Here is a 22,896-nt window from a genome sequence, read left to right as displayed (position 1 = left end):
GGAACTTGGCATCTGCAAAAGACATTAAATGATCAGCGGGTATTTAAATATTCATCCTCATTTTGTCGATGCCTTTTATTAAAGTTCATATAATCCGAAGAGGCTTTTAAATGGTCTGCGGCTCAATTTATTCGTGAAGGAATCCAAGCAATAAGCTGTCTGTGTTTTGGCCCGACGCCGAGGCTTTTTCTTTTTGCTGTGGCAGGGAAGTCTGTCTCTTCCTTTAAACACCAAACCTCCGTGTGCTCCTCGCTGCAGCTCTCGTACCTTGGCTGCCTGCTCGCTGACTTGTCACATCACTAATGAACCTGCTCTTCTCCGCCCTCAGCTGAACTCGTTCAGCCCGAGTCGCTTCGGAGGGATTTCACAAGTGTAGTTTTTGTTCAGGCTGCTTACAGAAAGTCTCGCAATATTGCACCTGGCTCTGTTAATTTTATGTAAATGAAGCGTAGCTCTTCCAGCAGCAATCCTTTCAGCCAGTTTATACAAATCCGCCATCAGTCAACTCTATGGGCTTCTCATCTCTACAAACTCTTGCAAAATGGCTCTTTTACTACCTGCGCAGGGAATAAAAGCCACTTCAGTGGCACGGATTGGCAGCGTAGCGTGATTAAGTCAATGGTAAGTAACGCTGGAAACTATTTTAAGTGACAGAGCAGAAATGTTTCCAAGTTGGTTCCTGACCAAGCAGCCCAAATGCTGATGTTGGAGGGCAGCATCAAGGCGTCGGTGCCGATATATTTAAAAAGTCTCTAACGCTGTTTGGAAGACCTTTTGTGTAGGGTTCCCCAAATGAGGATGCCAACCTCTTTAGGCATCTTCAGCCGTCCCTCAAGGGGTTTTACTCATGATCAGCTTCTTGGACTTGATCAATGGGGGCAGATATCTCTGTATAAAAATTAAAATGTATATTCTAGAAGGAAATTACAAAGTTCTTGGCTTAATTTTTTTTCTTAAAAGGCAATGAGTACTCGGTTGCTGGAACGCTTTCTGCATAAATCACCGCATATCTTACGTGTCTTAAATTTGAATGGAGGACTACCAGTTTAATATTCTGTAATATGTGGTTGTAGGAAAGCACTGTGTAGGGAAGGTAGGAACGTGCCGCAGGTGCCCCGGTCTATTAAAACTTTGGGTGGGTCAGGGGAGGGCGTCTCATCACCCCACACGCACAGAATGACAGGGGAGTGGTTTGCAAGTGTTCGCAGTAAGGGGTTTGGCAGTCCAGGGGAGGAATATGGAAGGAAGCACGTTGGGGGAGAATTCGGCTGAACTCAGCTGTTCTGTTGGTAAAACTGAGCACAACCAGGGGCAAGAGGTGTGGATGGCAGCAGGTGAACGCACGGAGGTGGTTTGTTGACACCTGGTTGGGAAGGTCGGCTGTTTGCTGCTCATAGCAAGCTTAAAAATTAATGCTGTAAAGCATCTCGCTGAAGGTTTATAGAGCAGATCCCAGACCGAGAAACAGCAATACTGATGACTGCAACAGAAAAGAAGATATTACCATCTAAATCCTCCTTCTTTTACCACCAGAGAATCATATTTTAGAAGATGTAAACAAATGTGTCATTGCTCTCCAAGAAAAAGATGTGGATGGCTTAGACCGCACAGCTGGTGCAATTCGGGGCCGTGCTGCTCGAGTCATTCACGTTGTCACTTCCGAAATGGATAACTACGAACCGGGAGTCTACACCGAGAAGGTGCTGGAAGCGACAAAGTTACTGTCCAACACAGGTAAGAGCCGGTTACTCCCAAGATCCCTGAATTCATCTTGCTTGTAAGCGCAGGCGGCCAGATACTAATGTACCTGTGAAATCTATTAAAGACTCCATTTACATACTGTAATGAGAATTAGTGGGAGTTATTTGCAGAGCTGTTGCAAATTGAGCAATGTAATTTTGCCGTGTTGACTGTCGGAAAGCTGGGCAGTGCCCCGGCTCTCCTGGATGTGTTTGCTGCCATGGGCTGAGCTGTGGAAGACAAAACTCCAGGGAATGGGTCCCAAACCATGAGTCGGGGCTGGAAAGTTCTGCTGGTCATCTTGTAGTATTGGACCAGACCTGTCAGCCTTCAGGGTCCAGAAAGAAGATTTCTGCTGCGTTGGCCCAGTGGAATAATTTAGGGTAAATTTTGTAAAATATCCTTATAACTGTTAAAGAAACATTGTAGGTCATAGTCACAATTATATATAAGGTTGTTTTCCTGTGACCTAGCTGGTGACATCCATATAGGGTAAGGAATGATTCTGCTGGCTTCAACAAGCGCTGCGCCATCTATTAGTTGTTGCTTTTGCTTTAATTACAACTTTGATGAAGAATGGAGGGCGACACTGAGGGAAGGAGCAGCCTGTGAGTGGCTGTGTGGTGCGGTGAGTCACTGCGGTACGGCAGCACAACCTGCCCTCTTCCCTGCCTTTCAAACCTGAACTTCGTGCTGGTGATATTGGCCTTTTTCCCCAAAAAGTTATGTACATCTACAGGGAATATTAAACAAATGCTTAATCTTTTATCCTGTTTTCTAGCTGCTTCCACAGGTGTTTTCTCCTTGTCCACTAGAAAGGTGTGATAAGCTTTTCACTGTCTAAAGGGAAAAAACCAAATAGCAGTAGAGTAAGAGAAACTGAAGTGCACAGAAGACTCGAGTTACAGTATTTGTGTCCTTCTGTAACAAATGTTGTGAATTTAAGTGGAACCACTGCAGAGTTTCCAGTTACGGTTAACAACAAGAAACACACGCAGAATATGGCCCTGGGTTGGGCACTGACTGTTGTTTTGTGTTATAATTCAGTTATGCCGCGGTTTACTGAGCAAGTCGAAGCTGCTGTGGAAGCACTGAGTTCAGACCCTGCTCAGCCCATGGATGAAAACGAGTTTATTGACGCATCACGACTGGTGTACGATGGGATCCGAGACATCAGGAAAGCCGTGCTGATGATCCGGGTGAGCACGACTTATTTAAACAGCTTTCTGCTGTTCCACTCGCTTCCCCCCACCTCTGGTGAACTGTCACGCATCAGCTTTATCGAGAGCAGACAGCGTAAGATGTTCATTTAGCTCATATTAACATTCTGAGTCTTGAAAACTGCTGATCACTCCGTGGAGTACTTCAGAAGTACGTTTTGATTCAAATTCATTAAACAGATCTGAGCATCAATGATAGCCGGAGTTGTGAAGCTAAATACCCTTCACGCCTCTTTTGTAATATTGTGTTAATGCCTTGCTTGTTAATATGCTAAAATCAGTGACCTTTGATTTAACAACAGCAAGTGGATTCATGTCTACAGATGCTTTTTGATGGTTTGAGAGCTTGGAAATAAACCCTGATGGCTCTTGATTAAGTAAATTTTGAGAATTAATGCTAGTTAGTCAAAAACAGGTTTAGATGAGCTCAGTGTGTAGTTCCCGGAGCGTGTAATTTGTTAATTGGCTCACCTGGTGAACAGGGAGCAGCTCCCAGAGGCTTTGTCTCTGCCGTGCGTGTGTGACTCGGGTGCGGGGAACGTGACTCCGAGTCCTCGTTTCTGGGGGTCGGGGATCCAAGGGGTGCACAAAAGAAAGTTCTGGTTGAGCTGACCCGTGGGCATGGTACAAACGGGCAGGAGCCACACACAGTGCAGACTCATGTAGAGGGTTTATTCCTTCTTTTTTCCTCCTGTACCACTCTGACTCAAACCTCAGTGCCTCGCGGAGAAACTGTTGTATTCTTTCAGAATGGTAACCATGGCAGATGCGTTTTGGTGATAAGTAAGTTGAGGACATACAGCCCCAGAATATATGATTATAGTAACCGTTGCAACAGTATCTTCCATGTTTCCTGCTTAAAGCAAAGAATCAGATGGAAAATCAGAAGAAAAGCTGACAGCCACATATGTGCTCTCCATTTAATTTTTTTCAAACTTAGGCTCAGGATTTATAGCCAGCCAATGTTAGATGAAGATATCAGTGCTATGCAGACAAACTAATTTGATTCCCCCTCACTGAAGCCCTTGTTATTCAGGATATGAAAGCACGGCTGCCAGTTCCATGTCGGCACTAATTAGCCGAGTTGGCGATGCCAGGAATGCCGATGTGTCCCCTTGTGGTGCAGCTTTAGTGCACCGGCCAGGACCTAACGCAGCACGCTGGTGACACCGCCGTGACCTGTCAGAAACTTCAAGTGTTTGTGATCCAGAGGGCTTTGGGATGCATGGGCATGGAATGGGGCTGGAGAGTCATAACTCGTTTCTAAAGATGCAGCAGAACTGGTTTGGTTTATTTTTGAATTTTTAAAATATTGCTACACCGAGCTCCTGATTAGTCTGTGTCCTTATGCTGATTTGTGGTTGTCTCTGATTTTGTGGATGTCTCTGTCCTTCAAGGCACGGAGAGGAAATGGCAGCTGAAATACCTGAGGTCTTGATGATCAGCATACTCACCTTTGCTTTTTGCAACTATCGTGCATATCTGTCTTCATTTTAACTGTATCACACGATGTCTGTATTGGAAAGCAAGCTCGTAAAATTCATATCACAGGAAAGAAATCTGAAGAACAAGGGCTTTGTTTGCATCTTACCTGTTAAACACCATTTATTGCGTTTATCGGGGAAGTTCTTTGTTGATTGAGCTCTGCAAAGTTGTCATGAATGCCACTCTAGGCAAAGACACAGTATTTTGACAAACACACTGTTTAAACTTGATAAGCTTTATGAAAAGTTTGCCAGCTATAGACTGGCAGTAGCAAAAATAGATCGTCGGCAAGCAGGAACTGGGTCAGATGTGTTTAGCCTACAGCAGAAAGCTGGCCCTTACTAGCTAAAAATTGTCAGTGTTTCCTGGGGGATAAGAATAAATTTCGATATACTTTATCTGTCGTTACTTTAGTCACTGCTTTGATTCATAATTGTGCTAAAGACGTCCGTGGTTTTGAACCGAGCCTTAAAGCTGCGTGTAATTTTAGCTTTGGAATCTCAAGCGAAGCTTTTGCGTTTAACCAAGTTGCAAATGTGCCGTTTGTTTTGCAAAAGCTTGTTTTCCGTGTTTCTCGTCCTGGGCGCATTAGTGTCCTGCAGATCTCAGGTGGTTGGTTACTGGTGTGTAATTCCGGGGATGCCTGTGGTGTTTAACTCAAGCACGTATAATCAACTGTGTTCACAAGCTGGGTACAGCCCCTATATTTACCTTTTTGTTGAAAACAGTGAATAATTTTTACATTCACTTATTTCCATTCTATCTGCTTGAAAAATAATATTCTTGTTGATGTTTAGAGCTATGAAATCTATTGTTTGATCATATTGAATTACTCTTCCGTCAGACTCCTGAAGAGTTGGATGATTCTGACTTTGAGACCGAGGATTTTGACGTCCGGAGCAGAACGAGTATCCAGACTGAAGATGATCAGCTCATTGCTGGACAAAGCGCGAGGGTAAGGAGGAAATTAAGTTATAAAACCACGACCCTCCTTCAAGAGACAGTTCAGCTTGCTTTGAGAATCCAGGTTAAATGGTCTGGGGATGGTGGTGAAAACGGTGGGTACGCAGTAAGTGTTATCTGATGGATGTGGGAAACGTCTTGTGTTTCATTTTGGATCTTCTGAAAAGAACAAAATTCTTCTAATACCAGTGAACTCTTAGACATCGCAGACACAGGCATTTACAAGCAGTTAGGTGAGCGTCTGCAGGAGGTACAGAGCGGATCATTCCATTGCACTAACACTATTTTCAACAGGCAAATCCTAAGGAATTGTTACCAAATGTCTTCTCACACGTGTTGGTGTGTGTTTGGCCACTGAGCATTTCATCAGGACAATGTTGAGAGGAGCTCGAAAATGAAGTGGTTTAAACTAACCGCATTTCCTATGGCTGTTAAAAATGAAGGCACGGATAGGCGATATATAATCATTAATAGGTGAAAACGCAAAGTCAGTACATTGAAGGAGAAACAGGCCTTACCTATTGTTTTTATTTGACATGTCCCCTTCTGGATCGATAATAATTTACAGTCTTGGGAAAGCGCCACGGAAGATTTTTTGTGAAGGCTCTTCTAGGCTGAAACCAGGCAAGACGGAGTTAGGCCTTATTTATCAAACTCCTGCCACATTGCCTTTGGAATTACACTAACTGAGAGTGTATTTTATGCTCTCCTTCCTCATACGAGCACTCTCTATTCCCGTATCCATCTCCCCCTTTTATTTAAATGCAGAGATTTCTAATTTAGCTTTAGCACAGCTGCTGCCAGAGGCTTTTTTGTACTGAAAGCTCCTTTTCACTTGCTCCTGGAGGCGCGAATGCTCCTGGTATTTATGAAGGCAAGGGCACGGAGTCTCATACAGGCTGTAAACCTGGCCTAATAGATTTTATTCAGGAGTAAGCACATACTCTTTATTTGCACTTACTCTTTCTCAGTACACGTTTCAAAATAGTACATCTAGCTTTGCAGGAGAGAGACTTGTGGCATTTCTTGCAACACTGAAAGACACCCAAGTGGCGCTTCCTTTTAAAACTCTTAAATCTTGTAGAAAAGGCAAGTCCCTCCTCTTCATGCAGTTTTTCTTTGGTGGATGGTAATATCTGGCAGACTTGTTTGGCGTCTAACAATTTGATGGTTCAAAATGGAGGGAAATGGTTCTGTAAAGCCTCAAGGTAGAGTACTGCTATGAAAGTTTTATCCCCCGTCTATGTGACTTAAATTGGTTATTAGTGAAATGTTCTACAAAGCCTTCTACACGTGGTGCCGTCAGGCAAGGTGAGCAAACTCTGTCTTCCAGGCTATCATGGCCCAGCTCCCGCAAGAACAAAAAGCAAAGATTGCCGAGCAAGTCGCGAGCTTCCAGGAAGAAAAGAGTAAATTGGATGCTGAAGTATCCAAATGGGATGACAGCGGTAACGATATAATTGTTCTGGCCAAACAAATGTGTATGATTATGATGGAAATGACAGACTTCACCAGGTGAGTCTTTTTAACGTGTGCGCACAGCACCTTCTCAGAACGGGCTGGGATGCTGATCTTGCAGTGGAAGATTTTGCAAGTACTCTTAGAGCGTAACTTCTTATAATTCCCTTTAAATGTTGCCCTATTAAATCTGTATGTTAACTCGGGAGATGCATTACTATGCAGTGACTGGGTGGTAATAACTGTTTAAATTGAGCTATAGATACACAGCAGTCATTGCCTGTCTTTCTCTCCTTCCTAAGGGTGATTTTTGTCCCAAGGAGTATAGATATATATATATAGGCATATGCTCAGTTCCTTACCACATTAAATTCTATGGGCTTCTTGATACTGCTATACTGCAGAAATAGTTCCTAGTACAGTTATTTGCAGAAGAAAAAGAGGGGGGTTGATGCCTTTTGAAATTCATTTGCCAGATTTTATATAACGCTATTTTTTAAATTTGATGTTGCATTCCATGAAAATTGCAAATCTGTCTTCTAAAATGTTATCTCTTATCATTATTATGTTGCTTAAAACAGTAAAATTTAAGATGTTTTTATTCCTAGATATAATCTAAATATGGGGAGGGGTTGGAAGGGGGAAGCTTTTGAAAATGAAGGTGCTGCGATGGTTACACCCATTTCTGTGCCACCTTATGCAGTTTGGGCAAGGAATCACTTCAGTACTCTGTGGAACAGGAGAAGTGAAGCAAAGTATAGTTCACCCTTCTGGTTTTCTGGTGCTAGAAGGTCGACTCTGCCCTGTTTTGCAGAGGTAAAGGTCCACTGAAAAACACGTCAGATGTGATTAGCGCAGCCAAGAAGATTGCAGAGGCTGGGTCGAGGATGGACAAGCTGGGACGGACCATTGCTGACCACGTAAGTCACAAGTCATTTCCATAAGCCTCCAGCACAAATGAACAATAGGAGATCTGTTAGTACTGCAGACATGAAAATGTGGTTAGTTTTCAGGTTTTGGGGCTTTTAAACTGATTTTCCACGTTTGCTGCTGGAAGGTTTCGCCTGTCTGGCCTCCCTGCCCTGCTGCCACCCGAAGCAGCGTGGGCAGCCAAGCCCGTCCAGCGCTGACGCGGGCAGCTCCTTGCCTTAAATCAAGCACCTACTGTTTTAAAGTAGCGATGTGCCACCACTGCTGCATGTCACATAGTATCTAGGCCAGTTTCTCTAACTGAACAGGACTGAAACTGAATTTGTGTCGCTTCTGTCATGCTCAGAATATGCCCAGTGCTTCCCAAAGCAATGACGAGACTGCATAGCCAACACCACAATTATTGCACGTGACCTATTGCACAACCTTTAATACTCATTTAGAAGCAGCTTTTTAATATTAACAATTTTCAAATGCTTCATAGGTTGTCAAAAATCTCTAGTATTTTTTGTGTGTCTGGTCAGAGCTGATGGAGACTTTTGAGGAAGGCACGTAGTGACTCAGGTATTTGCTACGCTGTCCCAGGCTGTTGTGAGTGTTGTTGTGATATATGTACAAGGGCGTTTGAAAAGAATTCTATAGGATTGAACGAGTATGGCCAGCTCGGGGTTGTATGCAACACATCTGCCTGTCCTGAGCCACTTCAGAAACTGGGCTGGGCCAAGCAAAAGCGCCTTTGGTCTCAGTCCACACCCAAATTGCAGAGAAACATCAGCATTAGTAATAATATTCTGCCTTCAAGAGAGACCCTGAAATGCAGGTAGGTTAAGTCTGAGATCATGGGCTAAACTTGATTTTGTACAGCTGTCACATGCTTTTCAGTCCTTCTCCGAATTTAAATTCATGTGAGGTTTTAAATAAAACCTGTCACTCTGGAGGTAAATCTTTGTAATGCAGATCTCTCTTTAAATGTTGCATCCAGAGGATGTTGTCATCGGCCTAATTTATTAATAATGCAGTGAGAAATGTTCGATGGGGAAATAAAGTTGAAAAGTGTTGTTGGAAAGGAGTGTCCTTGCTGTAGCAGTTTGGCAGCCGTATTTCTGGAGGACTCAGGTGCGCCTCTGCTGCAGGTGAATGAAGCAAGGAGCAGTTTGTCTTGGAGATCTCAGGGGATCTTGTGCTGAAGGTTTACAATGCTTTTTTTTCCTTCAATTCACATGTTTTATGCAAACTTGGTCTACGGTTTTCTGCACCGAGCCATTTCCAAATATAGAAGAAAACTAAACGGGTCCTTTTAGTGGAAATAAGGCTCTTAAAAATGTAAAAGATTAAGCACGTGTTTAAAGATAAATATGAGCAGGACTGTACAGTTAGTCATTTTGACAAGAATATAGCTTTATTTTCCCTGCCTCCGTGCTCCACTCACACTGGCAGTGTGCGGGTTCCATGAGCCGTGCTCGTGCTCTCTGTAGCAGCTCGTAGCGACGCGTTGGTGTGAGCTGTGTGACGGTCACCCGGACGAGCGGCACAGGCGGCTCGAACGCCTTCCCGCCGGCTCCGAACCACGGGACGGGGTTTTATGGCCTGTTCCCCACGTGCACCGGGTGAATCACGACCCCTCGTGTCGGTGTGTCAGGATCTCCTAACTCCTGCCGTCAGGCAGTTTTACAGCGCGTTGCCTTTGGAACCGTAAAAGCTATTATCCGAGGTATTTCACGTCTGCTGAAAAGTGTCCAGCCATCGGGTTTTCCCAAAGGTGTTCCATCTTTCACTCGAAGCAGCAGCCTGATTGTTTTGAATGGGGGAATGTGAAGAAGTTATGAGTACAACACAAAGAAAAATGATGTGCAGCAAGACGATTCTCCATATTATTGTTTTCAACGTCAAAATATTTGCAAAGCAAAAGAAAAATTCCGTTGCTTTTTCTTGCTGATAGTGCTGGCAGGTCGTATCAATATGCGATGGTTAAATCGAAGGGGGTTGAGGAAGCAGAGGGGTTGCCCTGCTTGCCAGAGGAACGTCCTGCGGGGAGACGGGTCCGTGTGCCGTGGGGGCTGCTGCGGGCAGAGCCTCCGGCTGTGCTGGGGACACTGCTGGGGACACTGCCTGTCTGCCCCGAGCCGCCCGCCTGCTACACAGCCATTTCACTGGGAATTGCTGGCACCGTGGTGTCCACCCCTCGGCTGGAGATACAGGGAAGAAGAAAAGGCTCTGCAGTTGCTCACACCTACCAGACGTGCAGAGATGGGGGTTGCGGGCTTGTCTTAACCAGCACACGTGGCGGGAGAGCTCTTTGGTCTTTCCCTGCCCTTTCCTTTGCAAAAAGGGCAAAAAAGGTGATTCTGCTTCTGTGCATGCTCAGCTGGGGTGGTAGGAAGCGAGTGTGTGTGCGTGTTTGCTCTGTCCAGAACGGATTCTGGATTTGCCGTGGAGCAGCCAGCGGAGCCTTTGCCAACAGCCACTGCTGGGTCTGCGGCAGCGTCTCATTCCGGGGGCTGGGGAGGCGGGGGTGTCCCCCACACCCCTGGCTTCTGTCGGCACCGTGACTATCCGCTGTGGCCGTGGGGTGGGAATCCTCCCAAGCCAGCTCTGCAGAGCCTGTGGCTGTTGTAGGTTAATACAATAATGTCATCTTTTCTTAATCGGTGTTGAAATTCTTGCCTTTTGGGTTTTATCTGAGTGTTCCTGCATAGGAGAGGACAGGGCTCATGCAGTCACCTGCAGTGTCTTTTGTTGATGTTCTTTTTTATCTTGTATTACATCTCTATTCAAACATCATCTGTCTTTGAACTGAATTCTCTATTCTGCCCATAAAAATGGCACGCACGGTATCAAATGTGGTTTTCCAATTCACATCATATTGATATATACAACCAAATAATATTTCCTATTCAGCCACTTCCCCCACTAATGTCTCGCTGCCTCCTTCAGCCATCAGTAAACGTGCGGCAGCCTCTTTCCTTGAGAGTGTCTTTCCTTAAATGGTTTCCATAAACCCACAACCCATAAAGTACCTCGAATTGTGCAGCGGTCCTTCTGACGTGCCGTATTGTGCATTTGTCAACATTCAATTCAATCTGCCGCTGTGCTGCTCGTTCACTTTGTTAGATGAGCTGTTTGGGAGATGGAGAGCATTTTCCAAAATGGTAATTTCAGCTTTTCATTAGCTCTTTGGCTGACGCTATTTGTGGACTTTCTCTAAAACATCTTGTACTGCTGACTAATATTGATTAGCTTAAAAAATTAACCAGCAAGCTTTGCTGCTTTGTTATTCATGGGTTTCACTTCACTGATGGAAGCAACGTGCCTGTGTAAGAGTTGCGGGTACTTCGGGTGTTTCATTACCTTCCTTGGGACTGAGAAGGTGGTTTCTGTTAGTTTATGGCCACACTGGGTCAGATGCCCGTAAAACCATCCAAATGTCCGTAGCCTGTGTCGCACGGGCTGACGTGCTTGTCCTGGCTTGCCCAAAACCCCTTGCAGTGCAGAGTGTGTGTCTGCGCTGCCTGGGCTCCCAGCTCCGCAACCCGCCGTACGGTGCCGTCTGAATGCACATCTAGTACAGCGTGCCAAAATACCACACTGGGTCAAAACCCCACTTGTCCTGGCCCTGGAAAAACACAGATGTATTTATGAATACAAATTAATCCAAAAGGCAGTGCAGTGTGTGTTGTGGGAAGCCGCCGCTCCGTGTGAGCGTGACCCGTTTGCTCCCCTCTGCCTGCGCAGCACGCCGCCCTGCTCCGGTGCTGCTGAGCCTTCATGGACCGGGAAGCTTGTGCTCCTGCTTGCCCGCTGTACAGCTCGGCTGGAGCCGAGGAGAGATCTGCAATGAGAATTAGGGCTCTGACGCTCCTGCTGACAGCAGGAGGGGATTTTCACCTTGCTCTGGGAGGAGAGGCTGCGTGGCCAGAAGCAATAAGCTTGAGTGAAGTGGTAAACTGGTGCCACATTGAAGATTGTTCTTCCAGTCACAGCACGTCCATTATGAATCTTCGTTGGATGGTCCGTTGTAGAGGATGAGGGCAGCGGATGAAACGGGGTTTTGCTGTGCACGGGGTGTGTGCAGAGGAGCTCTCACCAACTGCGCCTGTCCTGGTGATCACTCGTGGTTCCTGTGGATTTTGGTGCTCGTTTGGAGGCAGAAGGTCCTGGCTTCCCCAGGACGAGCGGCGTTGGGCAGAGGCGGAGGGTGGTCACCCCGCTTGCTGCTGAGTTGAGTTAAGCTGTGAGGCCGTACAGAAGCATTTGCATTGTGTACATGCGTGTGTGTATGGGCTGGTGATGAACCTGCATTTAGTGACCGGGAATTGGGTGCCAAGAGCCTGGATGGTGGAGCTTTCAGGAGCTTCTGGATGGGGTGCAGCCAGCTGGGGAGGGTGGGAGATCCTCGCAGGGTCTGCTCTGCCAGAACATCACCCGTTGTACCCTCGTATCCCCGGCATCCCTTTTGCAACACCTTCTGCCATCACAAATGTGTTGAAATCCGTCCTCTTGGGCGCTGCTGGAGGTCAGAGCTGGCCGCCACCGCAGCCTTTCCCAGCTGGGGGCTCTTTGGTGTCACTTTGGTGGCACCGCTCGTGCTGCACACGCGGGGCAGGAGCCCGGCAGCCTGCCTGGGGTCCCTTCGGCAGCAGCACCGCGGGCCGGTGGGCAAACGTGTGGAGCTCTGTGCGTGCCGGCTGCTTTATTCACCGTGTTCACCAGCCCAGCGCGTCTGAGACGCCCCGTTACGCTTTGGAGACGCTGCCCACCGCACTCGCTGCCATTCCTAAAGACACCGCAGCACTGCGATGGGTAGTAAAAGGTTTCCCATAGCATAGCCTTTTTGTCTTACGCTTGCAGATCCCGGGTTGGACTCTGGCTGCCCCTCAGCAGGGCTCCTCTTGGTTTGAAATCCAGCGTGAGACTGCCTCATTAATCATCTCACCGCTCGGTTCTGCAAAGCACGGGATGGCCCTTCGTTTGTGCTGGAGAAAACAGCTTTCCGAACTCCCTGCAGCCTGCAGTACCTACCTAGGCTTTCAATTGCAGAGCTGAAAAAGTAACTTTTATCTTACAGATGAGTGCTTCAGTGAGCGCTTGAAAAATTTTATTTCATGCCTGGCGAGGACTCTGGTTTCCACACTGCTAAGAAATGGGAGCAGGAGTCAGGAAAATATCTACTTTGCTGCATGTAATTGAGTAACTGTTGGGGTTTATCATTTCCTAGCTTAAAATACTGAAGATTGAGAATTGTGGCTGGATCGGGTAACATCTGCTAGTGGCGAATTGTGATCCTGAGTGTCAAATCATTGCTGCTGTGTCCTGTACAGTGTGCAGGAAGGGCCTTTTGTCGTCACCGACCCTGCTGTGGGAAGGCCGGGCACCATCCTTCATCCCGCTCCTCCTCCTCCTCGCAGGGAGCCCAAGGGCAGCTGTGCAGCTCAAAGGAGCCCCAGTGATTTTCTCCAGCGCCTGCCCCCGTGTTCTGACAGCCCATGTTTATTGCTTCTGGTTTTTATATCTAGTGATGCCCAGGTACCGCTCAGTCTGAAAACCAAAGCTCAGCAGAAAGCAGCATAATCACTGGAGCACATTTGTTATTTCAGAACGGAGCTGTCTGGTTCTCCCGTAAATGATTTCTGTTCTAGTTTCCCTGGTCGCACAGTAAAACTCGGCCTTTGTTTTCGCAGTGCCCCGACTCTGCGTGCAAGCAGGACCTGCTGGCCTACCTGCAGCGCATCGCGCTCTATTGCCACCAGCTGAACATCTGCAGCAAAGTGAAGGCTGAAGTGCAGAACCTCGGCGGGGAGCTGGTTGTGTCTGGGGTACGTATGGGCTGGGACATGTCTGCTCTGGGCGTGTTTTCTTCCAGGGGTAACAGTTACTCCAAGCTAAGCTTTAACGCTAAATAATACAAAATATAGACAAGAGATCCTGGAGCATTCAGTCAAAGTTTTAATGTAGGCAAAGTTTATAATACTGCCTGCGCTGCTTCGTTGTTCTTGAAGGAGACACTTTGAAAGGGAGGAAGATACAAGTAGAGGCTTCACTTTTCCTACTCAGCTATGTTTGTAGGCAGATTCACAGTATCACAGTATCACATTATGTTTGGGATTGGAAGGGCCCTGGAAAGCTCATCCAGGTCAATCCCCCCATGGAGCAGGAACACCCAGATGAGGTTACACAGGAAGGTGTCCAGGCGGGTTGGAATGTCTGCACAGAAGGAGACTCCACAACCCCCCTGGGCAGCCTGGGCCAGGCTCTGCCACCCTTACCGAGAAGAAGTTTTTTCTCAAATTTAAGTGGAACCTCTTGTGTTCCAGCTTGATCCCATTACCCCCTGTCCTATCATTGTTGGCCACCGAGAAGAGCCTGGCTCCATCCTCATGGCACTCACCCTTTATATATTTATAAACATTAATAAGGTCACCCCTCAGTCTCCTCTTCTCCAAACTAAAGAGCCCCAGCTCCCTCAGCCTTTCTTCATAAGGGAGGTGCTCCACTCCCTTCATCATCTTCGTTGCCCTGACCTCACCTTTGTGTACCCCACTGTTGTTCCAGAGTGTTTGTCACTCTTGGTGAGGCTAAACCCCTTTAAGCAGCAGAGTGATGCCTGCCCTGTGTCTGCGCGGCCCGGCCACGCTGGGGTCCCGCAGTGCTCCGGAGATGTTCGTATTTCAGGAGAGCCTCGAGGGGCGCGGGGACTGCTGGTGGCCGCTCTGGTTTGTGACAGCGGAGAGCTGCCCCGGGCCAGCTGCTTCCTCACGCCAGCCATTACTTAGCAAAGCATTTTTTCACCACAGTTCATGAAATGCGTCCTCCTAAGAGCAATCTACATGTGGGTATGGGGGGAGGGAGTAGAGCTACATTTTTCATTTCTTCTGGCATATTCTTCCTTGCCCTAGATGGGTATGTTTGATCACTGATACTTTTCTGCCCATCCATATCACAACTGAGGCGGGACAGAAACGGCTGATAACCCAGTATTGAACCTGAGATCTTGAAAGCAAATTGAAAAAAAAAATTAACCCTGTGCTATCATTCAGATATTTCAAGTGCGTACACTTACTAGCACATCTTTTTGGTACAAAGAAGGCCGAGCTGGCGGTGGCAGACGTGCCCAGCGCGCTGTGCCCCACGTCCCGGTTGCGGGAGCCGAGGGCATCGAGCTGTCAGAGAGGCTGACGTGTCGTTACACCGTAGTTCGTACTGCAGGGTTTTACTGCCGTTCGTGTCTTCAGGATTTACATACCCTTCTGCCATCAATCAGTTATATGAACAGGCTGTAGCCTCATCTCCGGCTTTTATCCACTCTCCCCGAGCCCGTGTGCTGGGTGAACAGTGCCAGGACTAGTGCTGAACCCCTGCGGGTTATCAGATGGAGATCTGTGCCAGTCCAGGGACTTCACCTGTCCGAGGTAAAATCCTCTTCACCAGAACATCCTTCCCATCCATACACCTGACGCTAGAGCTTGTTTTCCTCATTTTAAAGCTTTTGTAAGTCAGGAACCACCTGGGAAGAGGCTCCAGGCCTGGCTGAACATGTGCAGTTGCATCCCTTCCTTTCCAACACAGCTTAATATTCCGGGCTGATTTCAATATTTACTGGCAGTGATTAAGATATTACTACAGCTTTATTAATTTCATTAGAGAATAAGCTCCTGTTAAAGCTTAGTCACAAAAGCAAACAGCAGCACACAAACCTTCCCAATTGCCATTTCTACAGAAGGGGCACAGATCACGGGCAAACGTTGTACATGGGTTTTTATTTGTGTCCAAAGGAAAACCCCACCTTGATTTAGAACCTCAGATGTCAAAAGAAAACACAGAAAAATCAGTTTTCGAGTGCTCTTACACCCCAGGCCTGTCCTGCTTTCTGGAATGCGGTGTTTTTTCCGGCACGTAACGCTCGTGTGCTGCGGTTTGGCAGGTGGACAGCGCCATGTCCCTCATCCAAGCCGCCAAGAACCTGATGAACGCGGTGGTGCAGACCGTCAAGGCCTCCTACGTGGCCTCCACCAAGTACCAGAAGTCGCAGGGCATGGCGTCGCTCAACCTGCCCGCCGTGTCCTGGAAGATGAAGGCTCCGGAGAAGAAACCCCTGGTCAAGAGGGAGAAACAAGACGAAACCCAAACGAAAATCAAGAGAGCGTCCCAGAAAAAGCACGTCAACCCGGTGCAGGCGCTCAGCGAGTTCAAGGCCATGGAAAGCATCTAAAGGGAGGTCTCTGGTTATTTTCCTTCTCTAGCCCACTACTGCTACTTCCAGAACTCTACTTTTAATATTCTAAGGATTTTTCAAAAGTTTACTATTCCTCAAAGTGTATTTACTTAATATAATTTTTGATAACTTTGTTTAGATGACATGGGGAAATACTCAAATGTATCAGGCCTATCAGTATAGCTTCAGCCTGCGGAAGTGTGTTCATTTAGGTTGCTTTTAGGTTTCAGGGGTGTATTTCTAGCGGAGAATTATTTTGTATAATCTCGCTTTAAATAAAATATTCTATAACCAAAGAGGATTTTACAGTAACACTAATGGTTAACGCTAACAGTCGAATCATGCTACTCCGAGACTGCGGTTCTCGTTGTGATCAAGAGAGGAAAATTCGATCTTTTCACTCAAAAAAATTTACAGTGTTGTACGTATGAGTGTATTCCTGGTGTGGGGTGGGGGGGAACAAGCTTTGTGTGCTCGAGGGCTGTGACAGCCCCGCAGCGCCAGCGCGCTGGGTGCGCACAGCTGGGAACATCTGGAGCAGCCGCGTCCCTGCCGGTGGGTTTGCTGGGCGCTGGGGCTCGTGGTGGCGGCGGCTGCTCCCCGGCCCGGCAGCACCGGCACCCATCACCTTTCCCAGGGGTTTCACGTTTCCGAGGGGTTTCGGGGCGTCTCCGGGGCAGCACCCAGCACAACGCGATCTGGAGGCGGTTCATTACTCTGTACCACACCGGACGGGAATTTTAATGCCTGGTTACAGATTACTAATGTATTTTGCTGCGGGACACTAATAAAGTTGCTTTTACCAGCCAGCGCATTGTGTGGTGTGAACGGCCCCGCGCCCCCTCCCGCCATTCAGATGCAAATGGGCTTTGTGCTCGATTCTCATAATTGCTCTGGTTCCTCGGGCTCCCAGAGGCACCCGGCAATGGGGTTTGCTCAGCTGCAGCTCAGACCCCGTTATGTGTGATAACTCTGGCTACCAGGTATAATTTCGCTGTCTTATTGAAATGTCCCGACTCTCAGGGTGTTCTGCCCGTGCCGGTGGAGCCCGGTGTTGGGCAGGAGGCGCTTGCACGGTCACAGTCGCGTTTGCTGTTCCTGTAAAGCGCCCATTAAAATGGAAGCAGCCCGCTCTGTAGTTAATGCTTTAAACTGCAGCTAAATTTGAGAGCCGAGCCCTTGGCAGTGTTATGTTGTAATTTTATTTGCCTTGATCAGCTTATAATTTACTGTATGAAGGTTATTGCTGTCACAATACCAAAACGCTGTTCAGAATTAAGCTAAGGAGTTCTTGGGAGATCTTTACCGAATCTATTATGTCTTCAAGCGTTTTAGCCTGCTGAGTACAGACCATAAACAACGATACACTGGTTTAACACCCAAACAGGCAGTGCTGGGGGGAAGCTCCTCCAAGGACACTCAGAGGTTAATGAAACAGGTAAGCTGTGGATCTTATTGTCGTATATATAATTATTAACTGCTTTTATACCATATGATTTTTTTTGCACCCATGGTACTAATGTAATTACCTTAAGGCTCCATTCCCTGGGCTGCTCAGTGACTCTTCAAAGTACATCCATTACTCCCCCAAAATGCAATCTATTAACGAGCTTCAGAAACCACCCCGTGTATTAAGATGTACAGACACAGTTATATGTCCTGAGCTTTTAAATAAACGTTAGTTTATTTCATGCTATATCAACTCAGGACATCAAGCCAGCAACAAATGCCCATGGGGTTGCAGTTGTCCGGGGCAGGCGGGTGCTCCTGGCCCAGCGCCCGTCCCCATCTGCTCCTCCCGGGACCCCACGGGGCTGTTCCTGGGGTGACCTGTGAGCGCCGCGCTGGGGACCGCGGGGCCGGGGCAGCACAACCTGTCCCCCGAAGCACAGGGAGGATGTAGCGTCACATTAAATCCCGTTTCCAGTGCCCACGCTGCAGTGAGTCACTGGGTATGTGGTTACGGACACTTGTGCTGCTGCCGCTCACCAGGACAAGCCAGGACGTTGGCTTAGCAAAGATCAGCTCTTAAACCCGTGTTTAAGAATTCCTGCAGTGCCTCTCCTGGCTCCATGGCTCAAGGGGTGCCCTTGGTTCTCCTGGTGTACGTCGGGGCTGGACGGGGCTTTGTGCAGACAAACCCCGAGGCTGTGGGGCTGGAGGGCGGCTGGTGAAGCAGCGACGTGATCTCACAGTGAACCCCAAACCCCGGCCCAGGAGCAGCAGCAGCGCCGGCTCGAGTCGCCCCAGCAAAGCAGCCCCGGGGCCTCCGGCGTTCGGCGCCAGACCCGGAGATGCGGCGAGCGGGCGGCTCGGGGTTCAGAACGTGTAAATGTGCCGATCCCGATGTGCGCGAGAATTTCGGTCTGAATCAAAACCAGCAGCGTCTCAAGGCAGCAGCGAGGGGGCCCGGACACCAGCGAAGCTGCAACTTTATTAGAGAGCCAATTGAAAAGAATTACAGTAATTACCGCTTGATGCAATTAAGCGCTGGGGAAGGGCTGGCGCAGGCGGTCGCGCTGCGGCTGCTGGAGGGGAACCCTGTGCCGGGGGGGCGAGCGCGGCCGGGTCGGCTTGTGGCGCCGTGGGGTAGAGGGGTGAAGTTTGAGCCGCCTTCCCCGACCATGGGATGAGCGGAGCCCCCGGCCCGGCCGGCTGCTCAGTGTCGCTCCTGCTCCGCGACAGGAGATCACGGGGACGGGACCCGCGGGGTGCGGGGCAGGACGGGCTGCGGTGTCCCTGTGCACGGCTGCTCCCAAATACCTGCTGAGCAGCAAGGATCTGGGGACGTTCCTGGCAGTGCTGTGGGACGGCAGCACCCAGCGAGCCACACCGGGGCTTTGTCTCAGCCTTATCTCAGCCTTATCTGCTACGGCGTATTAGTGAAACCGTTCAATCCCCGGGAGACAGCCTTATTCCAAATTTCAAGTGCTCTTAATTCAATTCAGCAGTGAATCAAGCCACATTGAATTTATGCTGCTTTAATTGCGTGTCAGGTTTTCTGCGCTGAGGTTTAATGCTGTTTAAAGGATGTTTCCCACTCGGCGCTCAGCTCCTCGGAGTCGGCGCCCCAAGGGCAGCGGGAGCTGAATGGCCTTTGGCGGTAAAACCCCAACACCAAGGTCCTGCCGGGTCCGGCTGCGGGACCACAAGAGCGTGGGGGTGTCACCACACCAGCTGTTGGCAGTACTGGTAACCAACCCCCAGTGCAAACTGACTGCAACCCCCTGCTCCCCAAATGCATCTGCCTCCCCAAAATGCCTCGGCCCTGGGTCCACGGGGCTGCTCCAGCAAACGCCAGCACTGCTGCAGGGGTGCCCAGGGTTGGGGGGGGGTCCCCTGGCCCCCCAGCATAGAGCCCGGAGCCCTTTGGCAGGGGGGACATGGGTTTGGACACAGCTGCTGGATGCAAAGGTCACTGAGCAGCAGCAGTGCCAGAGGCCCCCAAGAAACTTCAGCACCGCAAGTGTCTTCAGGGAACGTCCAAAGGGCTCGGGGTAACCAAGGCCAGCGGTTTCAGTTTCTTTCCTTTTGCTTCCGTTTACCATTACGTGCCTCCCCAGCTGCGCTGCTCTGCCCGGACACGCCGGTGGGTTCAGTGACCCCCCGGCACCGCGCCTGCTGCAGGAGACCCAGCACAGGGAGCCGCATACGAGGGGGACAGGACAGGGACCCCCAGATGCAGTTACGGGCCGTTCTCCCTCTTGAGACCCTGCAGCGGGGGGACCAACCGGGGTGCCGGGTATGGGGGTCCCAGGCCCCGTCCCCAGGGCAGCAGCACCCAGAGCAGCTGCTGCTCAGAACTGCACTGTAAAGATGGTCAGGACTGGGGCGGGGGGTTTGACTGGGGGCTGACAGGGAGGGCTGGTCCAGCTGGGCCGCTGCACCTGCTGGTGGTTTTCCCCAATCATTCCTTCAATGTGTGTTAAACCTTCCCCACGTGGTTAAACGCAGCTGTGACAGCGCCCGGGCCAGGCAGGGCTGAGCAGACCTGAGCTCGGGCACCCTGCGCCAGCGCCGGTCCCCGCTGGACCCCCCGGCTTCCCTGGGCGTCCCCCCCATGTTCAGGCTCTGCACAGAAACCCCCCCGAGCTCAGCCCGCCTGTTGCCATCAGACATAAATATAAATACAGATATCGTTGGTTTCTTTTTAACCTACAAAGCAAAACCCTGCTGGGATCGGCTGGGAAATGCTTTCCAGAAAAAGAGGAGAGGAGAGAGAAGGAGAGAAAACATTTTTAATCCCAACCAAAGAATCTGAATCAAAACCCAGAAAGAGGACCAAAAAAAAAAAAAAATCAATATTTATAATTAGCCCCCCTAATTAACAGTGAGAACCACACACTGTAAATGGTAGCCAGAAATATTACAGCGTGAAGAAAGGCTGATCCCCTCGAGCCAGCCCGATCGCTGCCCTGGGGCTGGGCTGGCAGGGGGAACCAGGGGGCTGGAGCAGGGGGCTGGAGCAGGGACCCTGCAGCCCCGGCAGCCCGTGCTGCGCGGGCACGGTGCCGGCAAAGCCGCGCTGGCCCGGCTCGGGGCTGGGGGACATGGGGCACCAGACACAGCCTTTTTTAGCTTTATTTCTTGGCACTTGTGTTGTTCACATTGGTGCTGCAGCCCCCGGGGCCACATCAAAGCGGTGGCAGGAGCAGCAGTGATTGAAATACCTGTTACTGCCAGAGAGCAACTGTGAAAGCGAGTACGGGAACAAGAGAAGGGGCTCCTGGCCGCGCCGGACCCGGGCGCTGACCCAGCGCAGCCCTCGCTCTGCGGTTCACCCTGGGACCCCGACACCGGCTCTGCCGCCACCTCGTGTTCCAGCGCTGGGTGAAGTGGAGAAAGAGCTGCTGACCCCAAAACTGCCCCTCTAGAGGGGTCGGCAGGAAAACTCTGGCAGCACCCGGCTGCCGGGGGACCTGAGAGCCCTGTCAGTGGGAAAACCAGCCCTGTGCGGAGGGAGCAGGACGGGAACACCAGCCCCGCAGCGCCTGTCCCCAGCCCGCAAACCCCCGGTCCCGGCGGGTTTGGGCTCCGCTGCCGGCTGCCCCGAGGACACACACCTGGCAGGGCTGGGAATGGGCCCACGGGACACGTCACCCGGTGTGAGGGCCAGGAGAACAGAAACGGCTCAGGTGACAGGACCGGGAAAGGACAACGGGGTGGAGACCATCTCCTTCTTCTTTCTCCTCTTTTTTCTCCTCTCCTCAAGCAGAAAGCCTCAGTGGTTTGTTGCAGGACCAAGTGTTTCCCCAGTGGGTCAGCCCCCCGCAGGAGCGGTTCCGTGGCTGTGCCAGCCCAGGGCTGAGGGTTGGACCCTGGGGACGTGGCTGGTGTCCCAGCAGAAGGGGCTGCGGAAGAGCTGGGATTCCCGGTGCTGGTCACGGCCACACGGACCTGCCCAAGGACAGTCCTGCTCCAAGCTGATGAGAGACCCCCACCCAATCAAGGTTTCCAGGAAATGACACTCAGTCCGGTACAAGCGCTAAACGATCCAAAGGCAAACGGTGCTCCCGAGCACTGAGACGCTTTGTACAAAGCAAATGAAGGATCAGAGACACGGCGGGTGCTGCCGTGTGGGAACAGCAGCAGGTCAGAGCTGGGGAACAAACGCTGCCCAGCCGGGACAGTCCCTCGGCGCTTCCCCCCCCACCCACCCCGGGGTGACGCTCGGCGCGCTCGCGGCACCGCGGCTGGAGGGCGACGGCACCGCGGGCTGCGACTCTGCCCGTTCCCCCCAAGGCGCGCACCTCTGGTTTCCCAGCAGGACCCCAGCAAAAGAAAACAAGCCCCAAACATTTTAATTACTATAATAAGCTGCTGGCGCAGTCACCCAGTGGTGGGATCGCATTTAGTCCACCGGTTTATTCAGAAGTGCACGTAACATCGGTGCCACCAAAACTCCCGCTGTTGCCCTGAATTATCTGGGATTGAACTGAATCTACAGCTGTTTTCATCTTAATTCCTGAATGATGGTGTTTATGGAGCCAAGGAGTTCCCTGAAATACCCGTCTTTGTCGCCTTCCCTCTGCTCCTGTGCCGCCAGCTCCTCGTACTCGCTGCGCAGGAGGCCGAGGGCGCTGCCGAGCGCCGGGTCCCCGCGGAAGCGCTCCCGGCACAGCGCCATCAGCACGGCCACCGTCTTGAGCGCCTTCTCCCGGGTGTCGTGCTCCGGCACGGCCAGCAGGTTGGAAACCACCACGCACCAGTCCTGCTCCAGCACGGCCGGGACCAGCCTGACCTGCTGGTACTGCTGGATCTTCTCCTGCGTTTGGTCTCCGTGCTGCGAGTCCTCAAGGACCATCTGTGGGAAGTGGCGGAACATGGATTAATATCCCTGTTGGAAAACAACCACTCCTGGGAGGTGAAACATCGTGGGAGAGTAGGATGAATGTCCTGTAACACCTGCCTTGGAAGGGAGAGTCATATAACAGAATCACAGAATAATTTTGGTTGGAAAAGCCCCTCAAGCTCATCGAGTCCAACCATAACCCACCCCTGTCCCTGCCCCATGTCCTGAGAACCTCATGCCCGTCTGTCCAACCCTCCAGGGATGGTGACTCCAGCACTGCCCCGGGCAGCCTGTTCCAATGCCCCACAGCCCTTTGGGGAAGAAATTGTTCCCAGATCCAACCTCAACCTCCCCTGGCACAACTTGAGGCCGTTTCCTCTGCTCCTGGCGCTTGTTCCTGGGGAGCAGAGCCCGACCCCCCTGGCTCCAAGCTCCTTTCAGGCAGTTCAGAGATCAGAAGGTCTCCCCTCAGCTCCTGTTCTCCAGCTGAACCCCCCAGGTCCCTCAGCCGCTCCCATCACACTTGTGCTCCAGCCCCTCACCAGCTCCGTTCCCTCCTCTGACTTGGAACATAAAACCACGGTGGGTTTGTGTCCTGG

The 22,896-nt window shown here is 50.2% G+C and overlaps 2 protein-coding genes across 5 annotated transcripts in view; one reads left to right on the top strand and one right to left on the bottom strand.

Annotated features, from left to right (window-relative positions):
* Window positions 1-16,814, top strand: part of CTNNA1 (catenin alpha 1) — a 187,292-nt gene extending 170,478 nt beyond the window's left edge. For both annotated transcript variants that reach the window (XM_082063875.1, XM_082063874.1), the window contains exons 12-18: window positions 1,534-1,734; window positions 2,788-2,939; window positions 5,290-5,400; window positions 6,742-6,923; window positions 7,681-7,786; window positions 13,475-13,609; window positions 15,715-16,814. In XM_082063875.1, coding sequence (XP_081920001.1) covers window positions 1,534-1,734; window positions 2,788-2,939; window positions 5,290-5,400; window positions 6,742-6,923; window positions 7,681-7,786; window positions 13,475-13,609; window positions 15,715-16,002 — 1,175 coding nt within the window. In that variant the 3' untranslated portion in view covers window positions 16,003-16,814. The remainder of the gene's footprint in view (window positions 1-1,533; window positions 1,735-2,787; window positions 2,940-5,289; window positions 5,401-6,741; window positions 6,924-7,680; window positions 7,787-13,474; window positions 13,610-15,714) is intronic.
* A 4,979-nt stretch (window positions 16,815-21,793) lies between these two features.
* Window positions 21,794-22,896, bottom strand: part of SIL1 (SIL1 nucleotide exchange factor) — a 100,812-nt gene continuing 99,709 nt past the window's right edge. For all 3 annotated transcript variants that reach the window (XM_082063401.1, XM_082063402.1, XM_082063403.1), the window contains exon 11: window positions 21,794-22,309. In XM_082063401.1, coding sequence (XP_081919527.1) covers window positions 21,959-22,309 — 351 coding nt within the window. In that variant the 3' untranslated portion in view covers window positions 21,794-21,958. The remainder of the gene's footprint in view (window positions 22,310-22,896) is intronic.

The sequence above is a fragment of the Streptopelia decaocto genome (assembly GCF_964273445.1).
Source record: "Streptopelia decaocto genome assembly, chromosome: 12".
Lineage (NCBI taxonomy): Eukaryota > Metazoa > Chordata > Aves > Columbiformes > Columbidae > Streptopelia > Streptopelia decaocto.
This window is presented reverse-complemented; position numbering and strand designations above follow the sequence as displayed.